Below are 15,676 nucleotides of genomic sequence, written 5' to 3'. Positions count from 1 at the left end.
TCTCGATCCAGGAGGAACCTCAAATGGTCAGTGTAGTATTTCAAAATAAGAGTGTTTTGTGTAGCATTAACACCAATGACGTAATTCTGTGTGACTGGTATTTATTTGATATTGGTAATAATAATGAGCTATTTCAATGTTTTTTTTTTTTATAATGTCAATGTTCTATTTAATATATGTAATGTTCAATGTCAATGTGAATGAGATTTAATTCATGAAAAAAAAAGGTTTTGAATAAAAAGTAAAGGCTCCACTTCCATGTATGATAAAAGTGACAAGACAATTCCTAGAATTTAGGATTTTAAAAACATTGCCAAAATTAAACATTGTAAATTAGATGAATACAATTAGTTTTATCATTGCAAGGACAGTCTTTAATTATTGAATATGTATAATTTATGTGATTATTAAGTTAACTTAAAGGAATTTACTGTCTGCAAAAGTAAGTGACAGCACTTCCACCGTTTTTGTAGAATGACCCAAAACATGATCTCGTCACACAACGCCTTGTTTTCCTGCACTGATTGGGCGATGCGTGCTGTCGTACGCGTTAACATGTTTTCTTAAAGAGTCTCTGGAGTACAGATGGTGCTGCAGAAAAACCAAGATGTTATTCCAGGTGTCCTCCTGAGGGTCTGAATGGGGTTTGGTTTGTCCTCCCCAAAGCAATATCACTGAAACACACGATGGAGATCAGAAAACCTCAATTTAACACAGCTGGAGGCATTTGCATGTATGTTATATAAAGAGCTCGTGATGCATGTTATGTATATAACATGCATCACATCTTTCCTCGAAACCATGATGTTTTCCATAGAGGTCAAGGAAAAGTGGCTAGGAATAGACTTTAGGAGGTACTTTTTGGGACTTTTCGACCGCAGCCCGGGTGATTTTGCTGCAGAATACTGTGTTAAAATGAGCTATATTTAAAGAATTGTTCATGTATTTTGTTAGACGTTTGTTTTATTTATTTTGCTCTAACATCACATATTTAATTAATTTATTATTATTATTTTTAAACCCTAGTTAATGTTGCACTTCTGATATTTACATGATATTAATAATATTGTATTCAGTTCATTTTATTAGTTTATTTATACAACATTTTTTTGTGCACGAGCTCCTCTTCAGCTGATTCGGCATGTTTTACTTTGTGCTGCCTTCAAGTGCTCACATTTAGCTCCGATTGTTTTTCAATATACGTTCAGAAGCCCAGTTAGGAATGCTATCAAGTGTTTTGGTAGGATTTAAAAATGTAACATACCTGTACCAAAAATGAACTAAATATGAAGTATCTTGCTTTCATGAGGCGCGTTCTTTACGTAACCTTTTAATACACTGGTAATAATACTACCAATAAACATCGTTATATAAAATGAATAGACGATGAAGAATATTATTGACCAATCATATAATTAACGAGGGTCCCTGAAGGCAGCAACACACAGAGCACTCCCACTGTCCCTCGCGCTTCCTTTTCCAGCAGCGCCCGCGATCATGGCGGACGTGGTTACGGACGTGGTTTCGGAGCAGGTAGCGGACCAGATACCAGTCCCGGACCGGGAGCAGAACGGGGAGGCGGAGAACAGAGAAGAGGCCGACCCCGTGGTGGAGACAGCGAAGAAGAAGAAGAAAAAGAAGAAGAAGAACAAGTCAGCAACGACAGGTGAGGCTGGTTCGACCAGTTTCTTGCTAACAGGCTAGCAGAGCTAATGTTTCTTTTTATAGCTAGTTAGCCGCACTTAGCTGTGACGAACCCGGAAATAATGGGAGATGGCCTTCAAAATAAAGGTAGCCAAGTCGTCGCTTGTGGGAAGTTTTTTTTTACTGGGTTATTAAACAATTTATTAACCAGAATATATTTTGTAAAGACCTTTAAATTGTTATTTATCCTTCAGATGAAATATACAATTTTGTAAGGTAACATTTTATTAACAATATTTTGTATTTATGTTTGTGTAATGTTTTTAACATAACATTAATAATTAGCACATAATTGTTACAACTTCCGCCTTATGACTGCAAGTGACACTTGTTAAAAATGATTTTATTAATTAGCAATCATGTTGGTGCGATTGTCAATGTCTCACGTTTGCATATATTGTATTATGTTTCATCACTTTATACACATCTACTCTCGCTGGTGTTTATTTTGAAAATCCCACCGGAAAGGTTGTGCTGAAACGTGTCTAACTTGACCTCGCTCCTCATTAGCCATGCGGGTTGAGAGGGCGGTGTGGGTGGTGTTTCTGTGGCGCCTGTCAGGCCTTATAAAACACGCCAGGCTTCTGTCGCAGCCTCATGTAGGAACAGTGACATTTAACACGGCCCACGTTTAAAGTAACACACTGTTTATTTTGGGAGGAAACACAAAGAGTGTGCTGATATAACTGTCCTCCTTGACCCTCAGCCAAGTTTTCCTGTTTCGTAATTGCCAGAATTGTTATGCAAGTAAAGAAAAACCCATAAGATTTATTTTAATACATCAACCACGTGTTAACATTATGAATCCATGATCCCTGTACACATACACACGCTCTCCTTATTTTTGTTGAATTATTACAACTTTTGAATATCTATTTGTGAATAAAGAATAAAAAATGTTAGACTTTTAGGAAGTGAGTGCTACATCCTTAGAGATAAGAGGTGTTTGTGCAGAATAGTGTCACGTAATTATATGGACTTCACTTTTTGCAGCTGACTCAGCCGTATATTTGCTGATGTTGACTCAACCCTCTTAGCATCCCTAGTTAGAACAGCTGCAGCTTTGAGCTTATTTAACCTCTGCTAGTTGGTTGCGTATCGGACTGTTATTGTGTGCTTGTCGTTGATTATGTTGTCGTTGCTGCAGGCGCTGAGGCGGAGGCCGACGGAGTGGCCGAAGTGGCCAAACAGCTGGAAAAGCAGGCGATAGAAGACAAAGAGAAAGAGGAGGACGGCGAGGAAGGTGATTGTCTAACACCATAAATAACTCTTCTGTCTTCTTGATGGCTGATGTAACTTCAGTGTTTTCACTCGCACAGATGGAGACGATGGAGAAAACTCGGCAGGGAAAAAGAAGAAGAAGAAAAAGAAGAAGAAAGGACGTGAGTTGATCTCATATTATTTTGTGAATGCTGTGAAGAGTATCCCTGAATGTTTTATATCATCGGTCATAAAGATTAATAACTGGTTGAAGTTTAACTGCATCGTCTTTGTCGTTGATAGAGTGTTTTCTTTTTTCCTTCCAGCCAAATCTCAGACTGAGATCCCGTCTGTGCCCATCTGTGACTTATACCCAAGTGGAGTATTCCCCATCGGACAGGAGTGTGAATACCCGACCTTACAGGACGGGTAAGAGGAGCACACGCACACAACTACACCATACTCATATTTAGGCTACTATCTTTAGGTCATAGTATAAAAGAAACTGTTGGTTGTTAGTATCCTGCCTGCAGTTCTTCAAATGTCATTGATTCAATTTTAAATTAAACATTAAGTGCTCGAGCACTTAAATGTTACTACTCAGTGTGTGTTTTTAATATTGGCACTGAACTGTTCTCAAAAGTCGTGTTTATAAAATGATTGTGATGGTCTTGGAGCCGTCTACAGCTCTACACTGTGAGCTTCTGTGCAGATGAACCTATTGAGCCGGGTCAGCTGACCAGACGAGTCGAGGGTGGAGCAGCTTGTTATCTTGTAAAACCAGTTACTGCCTTCAGAGTTAAAGTTTAGATTAAATCAAAATTGCCTTTTTAACCCTTTTGAGAACACATCCCCAGTCATATTGTGCACCTATTTAACAATTTCAGTACAGGAGATTACACAAAGACAATTCTTTCTCATTTTTATGTCAAAATATAATCATTGCTTCTTAAAAAAACCTTGTATTCCACACTTCACTGGGACTTAAACATGTTTACTTTCACTTCAGATGGTCCAGAATTGCTCCACCTCCAGTGACGCCGTTTGCCTCGAGGCCCAAAAATATAAACGTGTTGTTGTCGTGTTGTTTCCCCCAGTCGCAGTGCGGCGTGGCGTACGACCCACGAAGAGAAGCGGGTGCTGGATAAAGCCAACGAGGAGGTCTGGAACGACTTCAGACAGGCGGCCGAGGCGCACAGACAAGTCCGCCAGCACGTCCGCGGCTTCATGAAACCCGGCATGACCATGATTGAGATCTGGTGAGGCTGCATTAATATCTGTGATCCACTTCATCTGTGTTATTATTTGTGAAAGTCCCCAAATTTAAGTAAGAAAAAGAATGATAGGAATTAGCTAACGTCTCGTTAAGAATACTGTTTTATTCTCCCTTCATCTCTGGCCCCTCCTCTCAGTGAGCGGTTGGAGGACTGCTCTCGTAAGCTGATAAAGGAGGACCGTCTGAACGCCGGTCTGGCCTTCCCCACCGGCTGCTCCCTCAACCACTGTGCTGCCCACTACACTCCCAACGCCGGAGACACCACCGTCCTGCAGTACGACGACGTCTGCAAGATCGACTTCGGCACGCACATTAACGGTACCGCAGGAATCAAGTGCCGCGATGCAGCTAATGGTTTACTTTCATTACACCGTCAGGCTCGTGGAACTTGACTCTGATAGTTAATTTATTACACTGAACGGTTTGAGTCGGCAATAATGTTCCAAACAGGTTCGATCGTTGTAAGAGCAGAATGATTGAGTCGAGACATCTGAAGCAGCTTCAGTAGTCTTGTTTTTCAATATTTAAGTCCTGCACCTTTATGGAAACGAATAACCAGAGAGACATCAAACATGTCTGTTGTGGAGTACGATTGAGGAGAAACAAACTGTGCTTGTACCTCATGGACTGAAAGATGCTCTGCTTTCTGCTCGGTGTCTGTTTGCAGGGAGAATCATTGACTGTGCCTTCACTGTCACATTTAATCCAAAGTATGACAAGCTGCTGGAGGCCGTGAAAGACGCCACCAATACTGGCATCAAGGTCTGACTCACACAGGCACTTTCCACTCTGATGCGTTTGTATCTGTGCGCCGCCTGAAGCTCATCACTTCCTGTTTGTTTGTTGCAGAATGCCGGCATTGACGTGCGTCTGTGTGACGTCGGAGAGGCGATTCAAGAAGTGATGGAGTCCTACGAGGTCGAGCTTGATGGCAAAACATACCAAGGTAGGTTCTTCCTACTGCAACGGAGAGACCTCCACATCACAAACTGTTTGTCAGTCAATCGCAGCAGCACAATAGTTTCACTCCTCGATGTTAATTCATTGACGTAGTAATGCATCAAAATACGTTGTTGCCTGTTTATTTATGAACCTTTTTTCTTCCGTTCCAGTGAAGCCGATCCGAAACCTGAACGGTCATTCAATCGGTCAGTACAGAATACACGCCGGCAAGACTGTGCCCATCGTTAAAGGAGGAGAAGCAACGAGAATGGAGGTGAGTGTATTATGACCGTCATCATTCTCACTGTATCTCTCTCGGTACATACAGGGGTAGGAATTAAAAGGTTCTGCTGATACCGTTATCCATTCTGCTCATCAGTTAACAATGAAGCATGTTTAAATATAAGGAGCAGGGGCCTCAATCACTCACTGTTTGGTTTATGGCGTAGAGCACCAACACCTTTGTGCGTGCTTGTAGCTCGCCATCTGTGTCTGGCGCCGGTATAAACACGGATAAGTGGAGGTCCAGGTGAGGGGGGAGGTAAAGCCGCGATGCACCTTCACCCCGGGCCTTTCCAAGCGGACCTAGAACCGGCCACAGAGGAAATGCGCCTTTTATGATTTCTGTATCTGCAAGTAAAGCCTGAAATGTTAGAAATGTAGCTAAATGGCTTTTTCCGATTGAGCAGTCGTCCCGGCACTGACTGATTGTTTTTTCACCTGCAGGAGGGAGAAGTTTACGCCATCGAGACCTTTGGCAGCACAGGTAAAGGAATGGTCCACGACGACATGGAGTGCTCTCACTACATGAAGAACTTTGACGTCGGCCATGTCCCCATCAGGTAAGTTTGTCTGCATGATTCATTCCTGTACTGAAACCCATTTAGATTTGAATGCAAATAAGAGAAAAAAACAACACTATCCTTGCTACAATATCTGGTGTTTGCTTCCCTTCTTTTCCCCTCCAGGCTTCCCCGAGCGAAGCACCTGCTGAACGTTATCAACGAGAACTTCGGCACGCTGGCGTTCTGCCGCCGCTGGCTGGACCGCCTGGGCGAAAGCAAGTACCTGATGGCCCTGAAGAACCTGTGCGACCTGGGCATCGTGGACCCCTACCCTCCGCTCTGCGACACCAAGGGCTGCTACACCGCTCAGTTCGAGCACACCATCCTGCTCAGGCCCACCTGCAAGGAGGTGGTGAGCCGAGGAGACGACTACTGATGCTCCAAACCAACCCCTTAAAAACAACCGCACACCCACCGTCTCCTCCACCACACAGCACCTCCAGACCCCCCCAAAAAAGAGCTTCTTAAATGGGATGCTGTCGCCTCAGAGCGGCTTTTTGAGGGATGCCAAATACTGCTGTACTCTACCCACAATGCACCACTCACAGCTTGCACGGAAGAAGGGACCGGCTCTCCGAGTTCTTTGTCATCCACTACAGCTACAGAAATTGTAAACAAGCCAACAGGTTTCTGCCGGAGGAAGTCATTTTACAGAAACAATAAAATGTTTATTTAAGCTGCTGCTGAATCTAGTGCACCCCCCCCCCCAAGTATTCAAAGAGCCGGTGAGCGAGGGACACGCCCTCATACCTCCCTTTTTTGATTTTTCTATGGCTCCACTCTGACCCTCCAGTACTTTCGTGCTCCAGTTAAATTCAGCACAACTCCTACTGACGGGTCTAAGAGGTGGTTCAGCCTCTGCATGGCCAAATCTCAGACAACTAACATTTACTGCTCAAAGCCTCTGCACTCTGGCTCCTCCTCTATTCATCGTTTCTTTGATATTTGTAAAATATCTTTGAAATCGTGGCGGCCACTGTTTATTCCCCAGTTTAACAAAAAGGCTTCATTTTGAACTCCCTGAAAATGTTTTTGTAAGAAGAAGAAAAAAAAAAAGAAGAAGAGTTGATTAAAATGATTTTGCGCATTCTGGGTCTGTCGTGTGCGATTAATCTAGAGCTTTAACCATTAGTTACCTGTTTAAAGTCAGAAACAAAGCTCTCTCTTAACCACATCCTAACATTTTGTGTCATTGCAGATTTAGACTTAAACTATCATCGCTAAAGTAAGTAGTTTAACTTCATAAGTTACTTTAAAGGTTCAGAGGGTGCAACTAATATATTCATTGTAATTTAAGCTTTTTAGTTTCTCGATTACGCATCTTTTAAGAGTTTCTATCACATATTCCCTCAACGTATAGAATACTAGGGACCTAGTTGAGAGTTTGGACAAATATACAGAAAAACCAAAAGGTTTATTTGCAGATGTCAGTGTGTTACTCAGCTGGGATTTCATGTATCCTACTAAGTCACACAATCCTGTCAGACTAGTCTATTCTGCGCTCTACTTATAATACTTACAGGAATACCTGCATCCCCTCCACAATAGTTCTCACCTCTTATTCAGGAACGTTCTCACCCGTCCGTTTCTTTTTGGGCCTCAACCTCCGCCTTTCTGGTCTCATGAGAAGTTTACTTTTTAAAGATGCAGTTTAAAAGAAATTTGCTCACACATCAGAAGTGTGGCAGAGTTATGATCCGAGCAAAACACTGTAAATTGTACTTGCATGCAAGTATATAATATGCAGTGTTTTATGTTGTGTATATACGTCCGATCACGCCTAATTACCGTGGTGCACATGAAGTACTTGAGGCTGAAGTAACATCTGAGTTTTGTATATAAGTAAGGATGTGTATCCGACTTTAACCTGTTCTAGGAACGAAGAAACTTCATATTCACTTAAGTTATTCGGCATGATCTGAAGCCAGTACATCATAAAATACTTGACGGTTGAGTAGAGACTGTTCGTGATATTTGGGCTGCGTAAATGAAGCCGACGTGAGTAACTTACTGTACAAACAGCGGACAAGCAAAGACACGGCATCTTTTGTAGAAAAATGAAAAAATATTCTCATTTATTGAGGTAATTTTCTCTAGATGAAATTGAGGTAACAATTTGCATAGTATAACTTCCATACATTTCCACACACACACACATTCATAGAGTAGTAACCAAAACAAAATGCTGTTAATGTGTCAGGATATGAAGTGTGCTTTGAAGGGCACATGGTTGAGGTGGAGAATACCTTTTATGTTGTACAGTTTCTCTCCAGTATGGAGATAAATATCAGTCTGTGTACACGGCAAACATGTGGACAGGAGATAAAATGGAGCATGTACACAAACACGACTCAACGGTGATGGGACAGTCATAACTGCTGGTGGTGTCGAACAATCAGCGGTTGTATAAAACTTTTAAAAAACAGTCGAGGAGGATCGTATAAAAATACATTCATGATCTAAATGCTGGTCTGGGTGCAGATTCCACTCCTGCTGAATTGATACGAGCTATAAAAATATACTCTCGACAAAAGGGCACTTTACTAGAACACTAGTATGCGTCTGGCTCGGCGACGGTTCTCTAAAAACAAACACAAATGTTGAACCGTTTTGGAAATGCTGAGAGGTTTTTCCATATACTTCCTCCGAGGCTTTGGCTTGAGGTCTGACAGACCCAGGAGAACTTCAGAGAGAAGAATACACGTCCTGCTCTGCTTGTGTACAAATCTTTAACTGTAAACCCCATTTTTTAAAAAGCAAAAAGCTAACAACCGTTTCTATAGAAATTAGTGCATTTCTGGCCGCCGGGAGGCCGTCTCCAGTGAGTGAATGACTTGACGACCCTACATCCAGTTCTGTGACGACTATCTAAAGTGACTGAGAGACATTTTCAGTTGATTTAAACAAAAACAAAACAATTACAATCAACAAGCCAGCAGACGCAGGTAGGCAGGTGTGTGAATGCACCTGTAGGACCTGCTGGCTGCTACTGAGACACATCTTGGCTGATACTCTTCTTTTTTTTTTTATAAAATACACCTGTACACAAATCACAAATGTCACCATTTTCTCTTTTAAAAAATACCTACATATAAACAGCATGTACAAGAAGTATACAAAAAGTTCACAAAGCAGAACTGGGTTTTTAAAAACACCTTTTTCCTCCCAGGATATAAAAATGCCCAAAGAGAGAGAGCGATAGGTGGGGGGGCTGTGCTGAGGAGGAGGAGGATGAAGGGGATTGTGGTCCTATAGCGGCCGGTCTTTGTCCTGAGTTACTCGCTGTGTGTAGAAGAGGATGTAGGCCTGAGCACGACAGACCTCCTCCACCGAACACACATTCAGTTTAGAGTCATTACAGTGAACCCAGAAGCCTGCAGGACAACAACAACCAATCAGTGATCAGACAAATATACAGTTTAAAAGAGACGCACCAATCAAATCCTGCTTCTTCGCTCACCTCCTTCTGTGTTGTAGCAGTAGGAGGTGTAGTGGCCGGAGCCGAAGCCTTTCCCATGATGCATCACCACGGCGGAGAGGTCGTACAGGAAGTGCTTGGGGTGCGGTGAGCCCGTGGCGCTGCTGGGGCTGCTGGGGCCGGAGCAGGGCACTACTTTGGGCTCTCGGCAGCAGTAGGGCTCCACGTCGAGGAGCTGGTCGAAGCTCACATGGACTCCGATCTTCTCCCGGTGGTTCCGCCCGGACCACCTGAGGACCGATCGCAAGACAGCAAGCAATGTAGTTTAAGGGACAGAAGTGAAGCCAATGCTTCATGTGTTAAACCTGCATTCTCTCTAGTGTCCACCAGGGGGCGACTCCTCTGGTTGTATAGAAGTCTATGAGAAAATGACTACTTCTCTCTTGATTTATTACCTCAGTAAACATTGTAAACATGAGTTTATGGTCTCAATCTCTAGTTTCAAGTATTCTTCAACACAGCATGATGTTCATTTAGTAAATTATGGTCCATTTAGAGTCAAACAGACCATAAAGCAGGGTATGTTTTAGGGCGGGGCTACACGGTGATTGACAGGTTGCTACAGAGACCGACTGACTCTGGTGCGACAGGATCCTACCTGAAGCGTTTGAGGTGAAGCCTCAGGACCTGAGGCAGTTTGTGGACCATCAGCTGTTTTTGTGCTTCAGTCAGGAGGACCGGTTTGGAGGACGACCGCCGTCGAGCTGCTGCAAACAAAAACAAAGAAGAAGAGAGTTGACAGAGCGCAGTACTGACGTTAATCCACCGAGCGTCGCCTCAGCTTTGTGTGCAAGGATCGGCTCGGTAGGACTTATTTATTATTTTACTAAACGTGTAAATAGTTCTTATGACTATTTGATACATTTTTCAGACAGACAGAGAGAGAGAGTTAACAGATAAAACGGGTGTTTATGTTTACATGATCTAAACTCACAGTTACACTGCTCGCAGGCGTAGATGTTTCCCTCCAGCGCCTCCGTCTCCGTGAACTTGGCCAGCATTTCCGTCAAATGGCACGAGGCGTGAGCGGCCGACTCCCGGCTGTTACTGTGGTACCGCTCGGGGAACTCCAGAGACAGATCCCAGAAAGGCTCCACGGTGTTGGAGCGATGGTCGCAGGCCAGACACGTCACCTGCAGACGAGAGGGAGGGAATCAAAGACATAATATAATATTATTTTAATTATGGTTCCTTCTGTCCTGGCCACCCTGTGCGCTGTTGTCTCTTGATACTTTATCAACTATATTAAATAAATAAAAGTGGGCCGAGGCCCCCTGAACACTACACAGCCCTCTATTCAGCAGGAGCAGGTGTCACAGCCTCCACAAGTAGACACTAATCTCTTGTCCTCACACTAACTCTCTACATGTTTCTCCTCCATCAGTCACTTGAAAGTGATGCTGAACTTTAAATCAAATACATCCAAATATCGTCCGTTTCTAAAAGTGCTGAACCAGGTCTAACGGTCACACTGTAAGCACATAAAAAAGGGATTTTTTCGTCAAGAAGGGAGTGCTTTTATTTAGCAACTATTCCTCCGATGTTTTGCTCCTCTGATTGTCAGCGCTGGAAGCTTAACCTCCATTTAAAGATGTAAAGTGATAGGATGTGTGTGTGTGTGTGTGTGTGTGTGTGTGTGTGTGTGTGTGTGTGTGTCGTACCTGGCTGAGGAGCTGCCCATGAAAGATGGTGTTGACCACACTGAGCACCTGCTTGATGAGCCGTTTCTGTGGGACTCCCGCTGTGGTCGTGTGCTTGCCGGTGCTCTCCAGCTCGTGCTGCACTTTGTCCAGCAGCTCACACAGGAACTCCTGAGCGTCCTGCTGGGCGTAGCCCCTGAACGCCGGGATCAGCTGCCACACCGAGTGGAGCATGGCGAAAGGCGACACCAGCGCCCACTTGCCCGACCACATCACCTGGAACAAGGTGTGCAGCTCGTGGCAGAGGGAGATGTGCTTCGAGCTGGGCTCTTTGGGTTGTATCAGCTCCATGCTGCGGGTCCGGGACGCCCCGCCACTCAGCCCGGCCCCAGAACCTGAACTGGCCTGGAACCCCCTCCTTTGGATCAGGGGCGACATGGACGGGGCCTTCCCTGCCAGTTGGCCGTGGACGGCGGACGCCAGTAGCTCCAGTGCCTGGGTCAGATCCAGGCGCAGGAAGCACTCCCTGAAGACATGAAGGTGGCTCAGCACCTGCAGGATGGAGTTCATATAACAGGTGTTGCCTAAATTCCTCAGGCCCGTCACTCCAGGAGTGACCGTGGGACGCCGTTTGAAGGGTGAGCCGCCCTGTTTGGTAGTCTGCTTGCGGAGAACAGGCGTTTGGGCAGAACAGGGGGTCTCTGAGGGGGGTTTGGGCCTAGATCTGGAGGTGGACGAACGGGTGCAGGGTTTGGGAGTTGGTTGGACCTTTTTCGTTCTTCCACTTCTCCTGGGGGTAACGGTGGCAGGGCTCTGAGTCCTTGGCCTGTGGGTGAGAGGCGGGGTCACAGGGGGTTTTGTCTTGTTGCGCGTCCTCTGAGACGGCGTTGTGACCGCCGCTTCAGCCACTCTCTTGCTCTTCCAGCGTAAACGGCGGCTCTTCCTGATAGGGGCATTCTCCAACTCCTCCTGTAGCTGCCTCTTTACAGCCCGCCTCCTCTCCCGCGACTCCCTTTTCTGCTCCTCCTCCTCCTCCCTCTTCCTCTCTTCTTCCTCCCTCTTCTTTCCGCATTCTGTCAGCGCAAACCAGAGGCGGAAGACACGTCCCATGAGCGCCCTGCGGCGGTGCCAAAGCGCCGTGAACATCCTGTCCTCGTCCCTCAGCTGCAGCTCGCGGGCACCGGATGGCATGAGGGCATCGGGGGCGGTGCTCGCCGAGCGGAGGGTGCGTCCACTGCGGGTGGTGACCTCATAGCGCTGGCTCTGGATGGCGCTGAGCGTGCTACGCAGCAGCTTCAGGTCTCCGGTGGCATTGTCATTCAGGACGTAGTCGTCACACAGGTAGCAAAACACGTAAAGTTCATTAACCTCCATAGCCAGCGGGTGGTGCTGCTGCTGGAAGTGCTGCAGGGCGTGCTCCTCGATGTAGCGGCCACACGCCACGTGAGCGCAGCCCAGGCAGGCCCATATAGACTCGCTGGTGTTGCAGTCCACACAGTGCCACTTCTGGGGGTTGAGGATGGAGTGGTCTGGGGCCAGCCGCAGCCGCCCCACATGCTTACACCTGTCCATTAAACACGCCCGCCTACCGAGCTGGCCGGCCGTGTCAGTCAATAACTGACCGTCTTTGTTTGAGTCTGTGTGTGTGTGTGTGTGTGTGTGTGTGTCAATGTTTCACACCGGCTTCATATCACCATGACTGGTGCTGAGAAATGGGACCCTCCCCGGGCATGGTGGCTTCTAGAGGGGCGAGAACAGATGTGGTCAGTCAGGACGAATAGAGTGAGTTAGATCTATAAGTTCTACATCTTCCGCTAAAAGCCAAACACATTTGGTGTGTTTCCTATCATAATGACATCCTGCTCTTTCCATGGAAACACAATAAATCTCAGAGTCTAACCCCCAATGACTCTGTTTTATGAGGCAATAGCTACGCACAGTTAACTGCCAGGTGGTGAGCAGGCTTTAGGGTTTCCTAACAGAAACACAGATAAATAACCGGTTGATAAACATGACTGCACTGAGTGTTGCCAGGCACTTGCACTGAAACTCAGAGAGGTGCGCGAGTTAACATGACCTGTTGAACCCGGATGTGACACCAACAACATGACAAACCTTTGAGTTTATCCTGAGATGGTAACCAAGAAATAAAAAACAGATGGCACAACACTTTCTGATGTGATGGACAGCTAGAAGCTCCAGAAGAAATAACAACTAAACTCAATCTAAAACCCAACAATCAGTCTCCACTCAGCCTCCTCTGGCTTCTTTTCACATCCCTGGGGGGGTTGGTGCACCTCAGCAGAGAAAGTGGGGATCCTTGAGTGGGCTGAGCCCTATCAGCCCCCCCCCCACTGAGGTCAAAGAAGTAAGATTACTCAACAAAAGGGGGGGGGGGACTGAGCTTGCAAAGTGGTGCAGCCTTTGTCTGGGTACAGGACTACATTTGCTGGGGGAAATGAAAGAGTGGAAACCAGAGAAAGAAAAAGTGACTGCTGGGGGGGGGGGAAAGGAGAGAGAAGGAAAGATGGGAGTGTAAGGAAACACTAGGTTTCTAACTTCAGAGATGTCTTGTTTCTTTCTGCTCTAGTGTCTAATGCATGACATTTAACACAAGTGTGACTCAGAGCGTTTGGTTACCAGTGATTTTGTGGGAGGGGGCGTATTTATCCAGTACATGTTGATCGGATTGTGCTGCTGTAAGTGTCTGCAGCTGTTGTGATATAATTAATTGGCAGACCCTGTTGAGCACAGAGCATGCAATCATGTCGGTTGATTCTGCAGGTGGCATCACGAGGAGCTATAAAAGTGCAGAATAAACGTGGCACTTCGATGTCACTGTAATCAGCAAACTTCAACGTCCACATGAGTACCGCGCGGAGGATTATCTACCCTGTGAGTTACAGTAATCGCCCACGAGGTTTGACTCGTAGAGGGTGAATATTGTGGAAGACTATTGGGATTGTTTGTTCCAGAGTTTCTGAAGTTATCAGTAAGTTTAGCGCGCGTTGTGCCTGGTTCGTCCTTGTGGACTGCATGGACTTAGCCTGCAGGTTAACCCGAATTAAACGAGCCAGAACGAAACACAACCAGCCTCTCTGGCCTTTCGACAAACCGTGCGACATAACAGCAAAAACACGTGTCGAAACAACCCAACTTTTAAAGTAGCGTTGCCTCTCCCAAGCTAAGGTTAGCTAGCCACCGCTATAGCGTGTAATTGATACAGCTATGAAGTGATTACAAAACACTGAAATCATACACAAAAGAGCACATAAACCACTGTAACAAAACTATCATAATACATGTATAACACAGGTTGAAATACAACAGTACACAACACGCGTCACGTGTGTCAGCTCTGCTGTTTGTCTTGTATTTATTAAAGAGATTAGTGAGCCCTAGCTAACGGTAGCCTAGCATGCTAACTAGCATTAGCCTGCCGGGCTAGCTACGATAATCCTAACAAGTTCACGGGTTGTCCCGGATCGGCACATCGGCACGGCTCTTTAAACAACCCGGCTGGATTATGTTCAATCGACAACAAACGCCCCATCGGCTCCGCTGTTACACGTCTATTACAAATGAATGTGTGGGAAATAAAAGCAGCATTACCGAGCCTCTCCTTCACGGCCGTAACTCCTCTGTTTCTAAACTGGTCGCCATCTTGTCAAGTCCCTGTCGCGTGGTGTTTGCTCGAGCGCGTCCTCGATACGTGACGTTGTTGTTGTTGTTTTTTTTATGATGACGTGGTGAGGGTGTAAAATGTTCACCTATCTTCTATTTAACAATGTGTTTAAAGTTATATTATACTGTCATTGTACTGTTTATCAGTTTAATATCAGACTGTTGGATGTTAGTATTGTAGTTTTTAAGTGATTTATTTTTCATAGTATTCCTTATGGTAGTTGCATTGTGGTACTTTAGTGGGCCTACGTGTAATTTAGTACAGTTGATTGTGTGTTATGTCACAGTGTCACTTTTTTAATTAAAGTAATTAACAAGCTAAAGAGGGACTGGACAAAATCACTGCTCTACTGATGATAATATGAATATAATGTCATTTTATACCACTAGATGGCGCTGTTGTACTGTTTACAATCGCATCTCGTCCCAATGACTTTGTTACCACAATCACTACAACCAAACCAGTGTTTATAGCTTTGGTTTAAGTCAATTTTATTAAAAAGTAAAATCAAAAGCCACAGTATAAAAATGCTCAATTACGAGTAAAAGTCAAAGTTTCTTGCATAAAAGCACATATCATTAAAACAATCCACTGTAAAGAAATGCCACGATTAAGCTTTTAAAAAGTTATATATTATATTATTGTTACTGATGTATTAATATGTAAGCAGCATTTTAATGTTGTTGCTGATGGAGGTGGTTTTTGGTTGTTTAATATATAGAAATGAATCATATCTTATATGTTGATCATAAGTTTTGTTTATATAATTCCAGCTACCAAATAAATGTATTAGGATGAAAAAATAACAATATTTCCCTTTAAAGTGTAGTTGAGTATACGTTTCAAGTAGCAGTAAATGGAAATACTTGTTTACTATCCAAGACCTGAAGTAGTAAAAGTACTATG

General features: G+C 44.7%; 2 protein-coding genes across 3 annotated transcripts; one reads left to right on the top strand and one right to left on the bottom strand.

Annotated features, from left to right (window-relative positions):
* Window positions 1–1,464: 1,464 nt before the first annotated feature.
* On the top strand, window positions 1,465–7,057 carry metap2a (methionyl aminopeptidase 2a). Its single transcript, XM_076111339.1, has 11 exons — window positions 1,465–1,666; window positions 2,852–2,947; window positions 3,024–3,086; window positions 3,231–3,333; window positions 4,002–4,163; window positions 4,317–4,498; window positions 4,848–4,942; window positions 5,030–5,126; window positions 5,293–5,396; window positions 5,849–5,964; window positions 6,091–7,057. Exons 1-11 carry the CDS (start codon window positions 1,498–1,500, stop codon window positions 6,341–6,343), a joined length of 1,440 nt encoding a protein of 479 aa, XP_075967454.1. The 5' UTR covers window positions 1,465–1,497; the 3' UTR covers window positions 6,344–7,057.
* A 951-nt stretch (window positions 7,058–8,008) lies between these two features.
* Window positions 8,009–14,776, bottom strand: usp44 (ubiquitin specific peptidase 44). 2 transcript variants are annotated; one of them, XM_076111337.1, is made up of 6 exons: window positions 14,698–14,776; window positions 11,107–12,825; window positions 10,380–10,578; window positions 10,044–10,152; window positions 9,428–9,675; window positions 8,009–9,341 (listed from the first exon to the last, which is right to left on the bottom strand). In XM_076111337.1, exons 2-6 carry the CDS (start codon window positions 12,655–12,657, stop codon window positions 9,217–9,219), a joined length of 2,232 nt encoding a protein of 743 aa, XP_075967452.1. In that variant the 5' UTR covers window positions 12,658–12,825; window positions 14,698–14,776; the 3' UTR covers window positions 8,009–9,216. The 2 variants fall into 2 exon arrangements, with proteins under 2 accessions (XP_075967452.1, XP_075967453.1); XM_076111338.1 differs by having other exon boundaries at window positions 10,044–10,149.
* Between the last annotated feature and the right edge of the window lie 900 nt (window positions 14,777–15,676).

This window comes from Anarhichas minor, unplaced genomic scaffold (assembly GCF_050575085.1).
Source record: "Anarhichas minor isolate MPS153535 unplaced genomic scaffold, ASM5057508v1 ptg000045l, whole genome shotgun sequence".
Classification (NCBI taxonomy): Eukaryota; Metazoa; Chordata; class Actinopteri; order Perciformes; family Anarhichadidae; genus Anarhichas; species Anarhichas minor.
Note: the sequence above shows the minus strand (reverse complement) of the source record. Positions and strands in the feature narration are given on the sequence as shown.

Bases quoted from the DNA above. Each gene is read 5' to 3' on its own strand.
- metap2a (XM_076111339.1), top strand. From the start codon at position 1,498: ATGGCGGACGTGGTTACGGACGTGGTTTCGGAGCAGGTAGCGGACCAG. The intron at 1,667-2,851 runs GTGAGGCTGGTT...TCGTTGCTGCAG, and splicing joins GAACAAGTCAGCAACGACAG to GCGCTGAGGCGGAGGCCGAC. The intron at 5,965-6,090 runs GTAAGTTTGTCT...TTTCCCCTCCAG, and splicing joins GTCGGCCATGTCCCCATCAG to GCTTCCCCGAGCGAAGCACC.
- usp44 (XM_076111337.1), bottom strand. From the start codon at position 12,657: ATGGACAGGTGTAAGCATGTGGGGCGGCTGCGGCTGGCCCCAGACCAC. The intron at 10,579-11,106 runs GTACGACACACA...TCTCGTCTGCAG, and splicing joins ATGGGCAGCTCCTCAGCCAG to GTGACGTGTCTGGCCTGCGA. The intron at 9,342-9,427 runs GTGAGCGAAGAA...GTTGTCCTGCAG, and splicing joins CTGCTACAACACAGAAGGAG to GCTTCTGGGTTCACTGTAAT.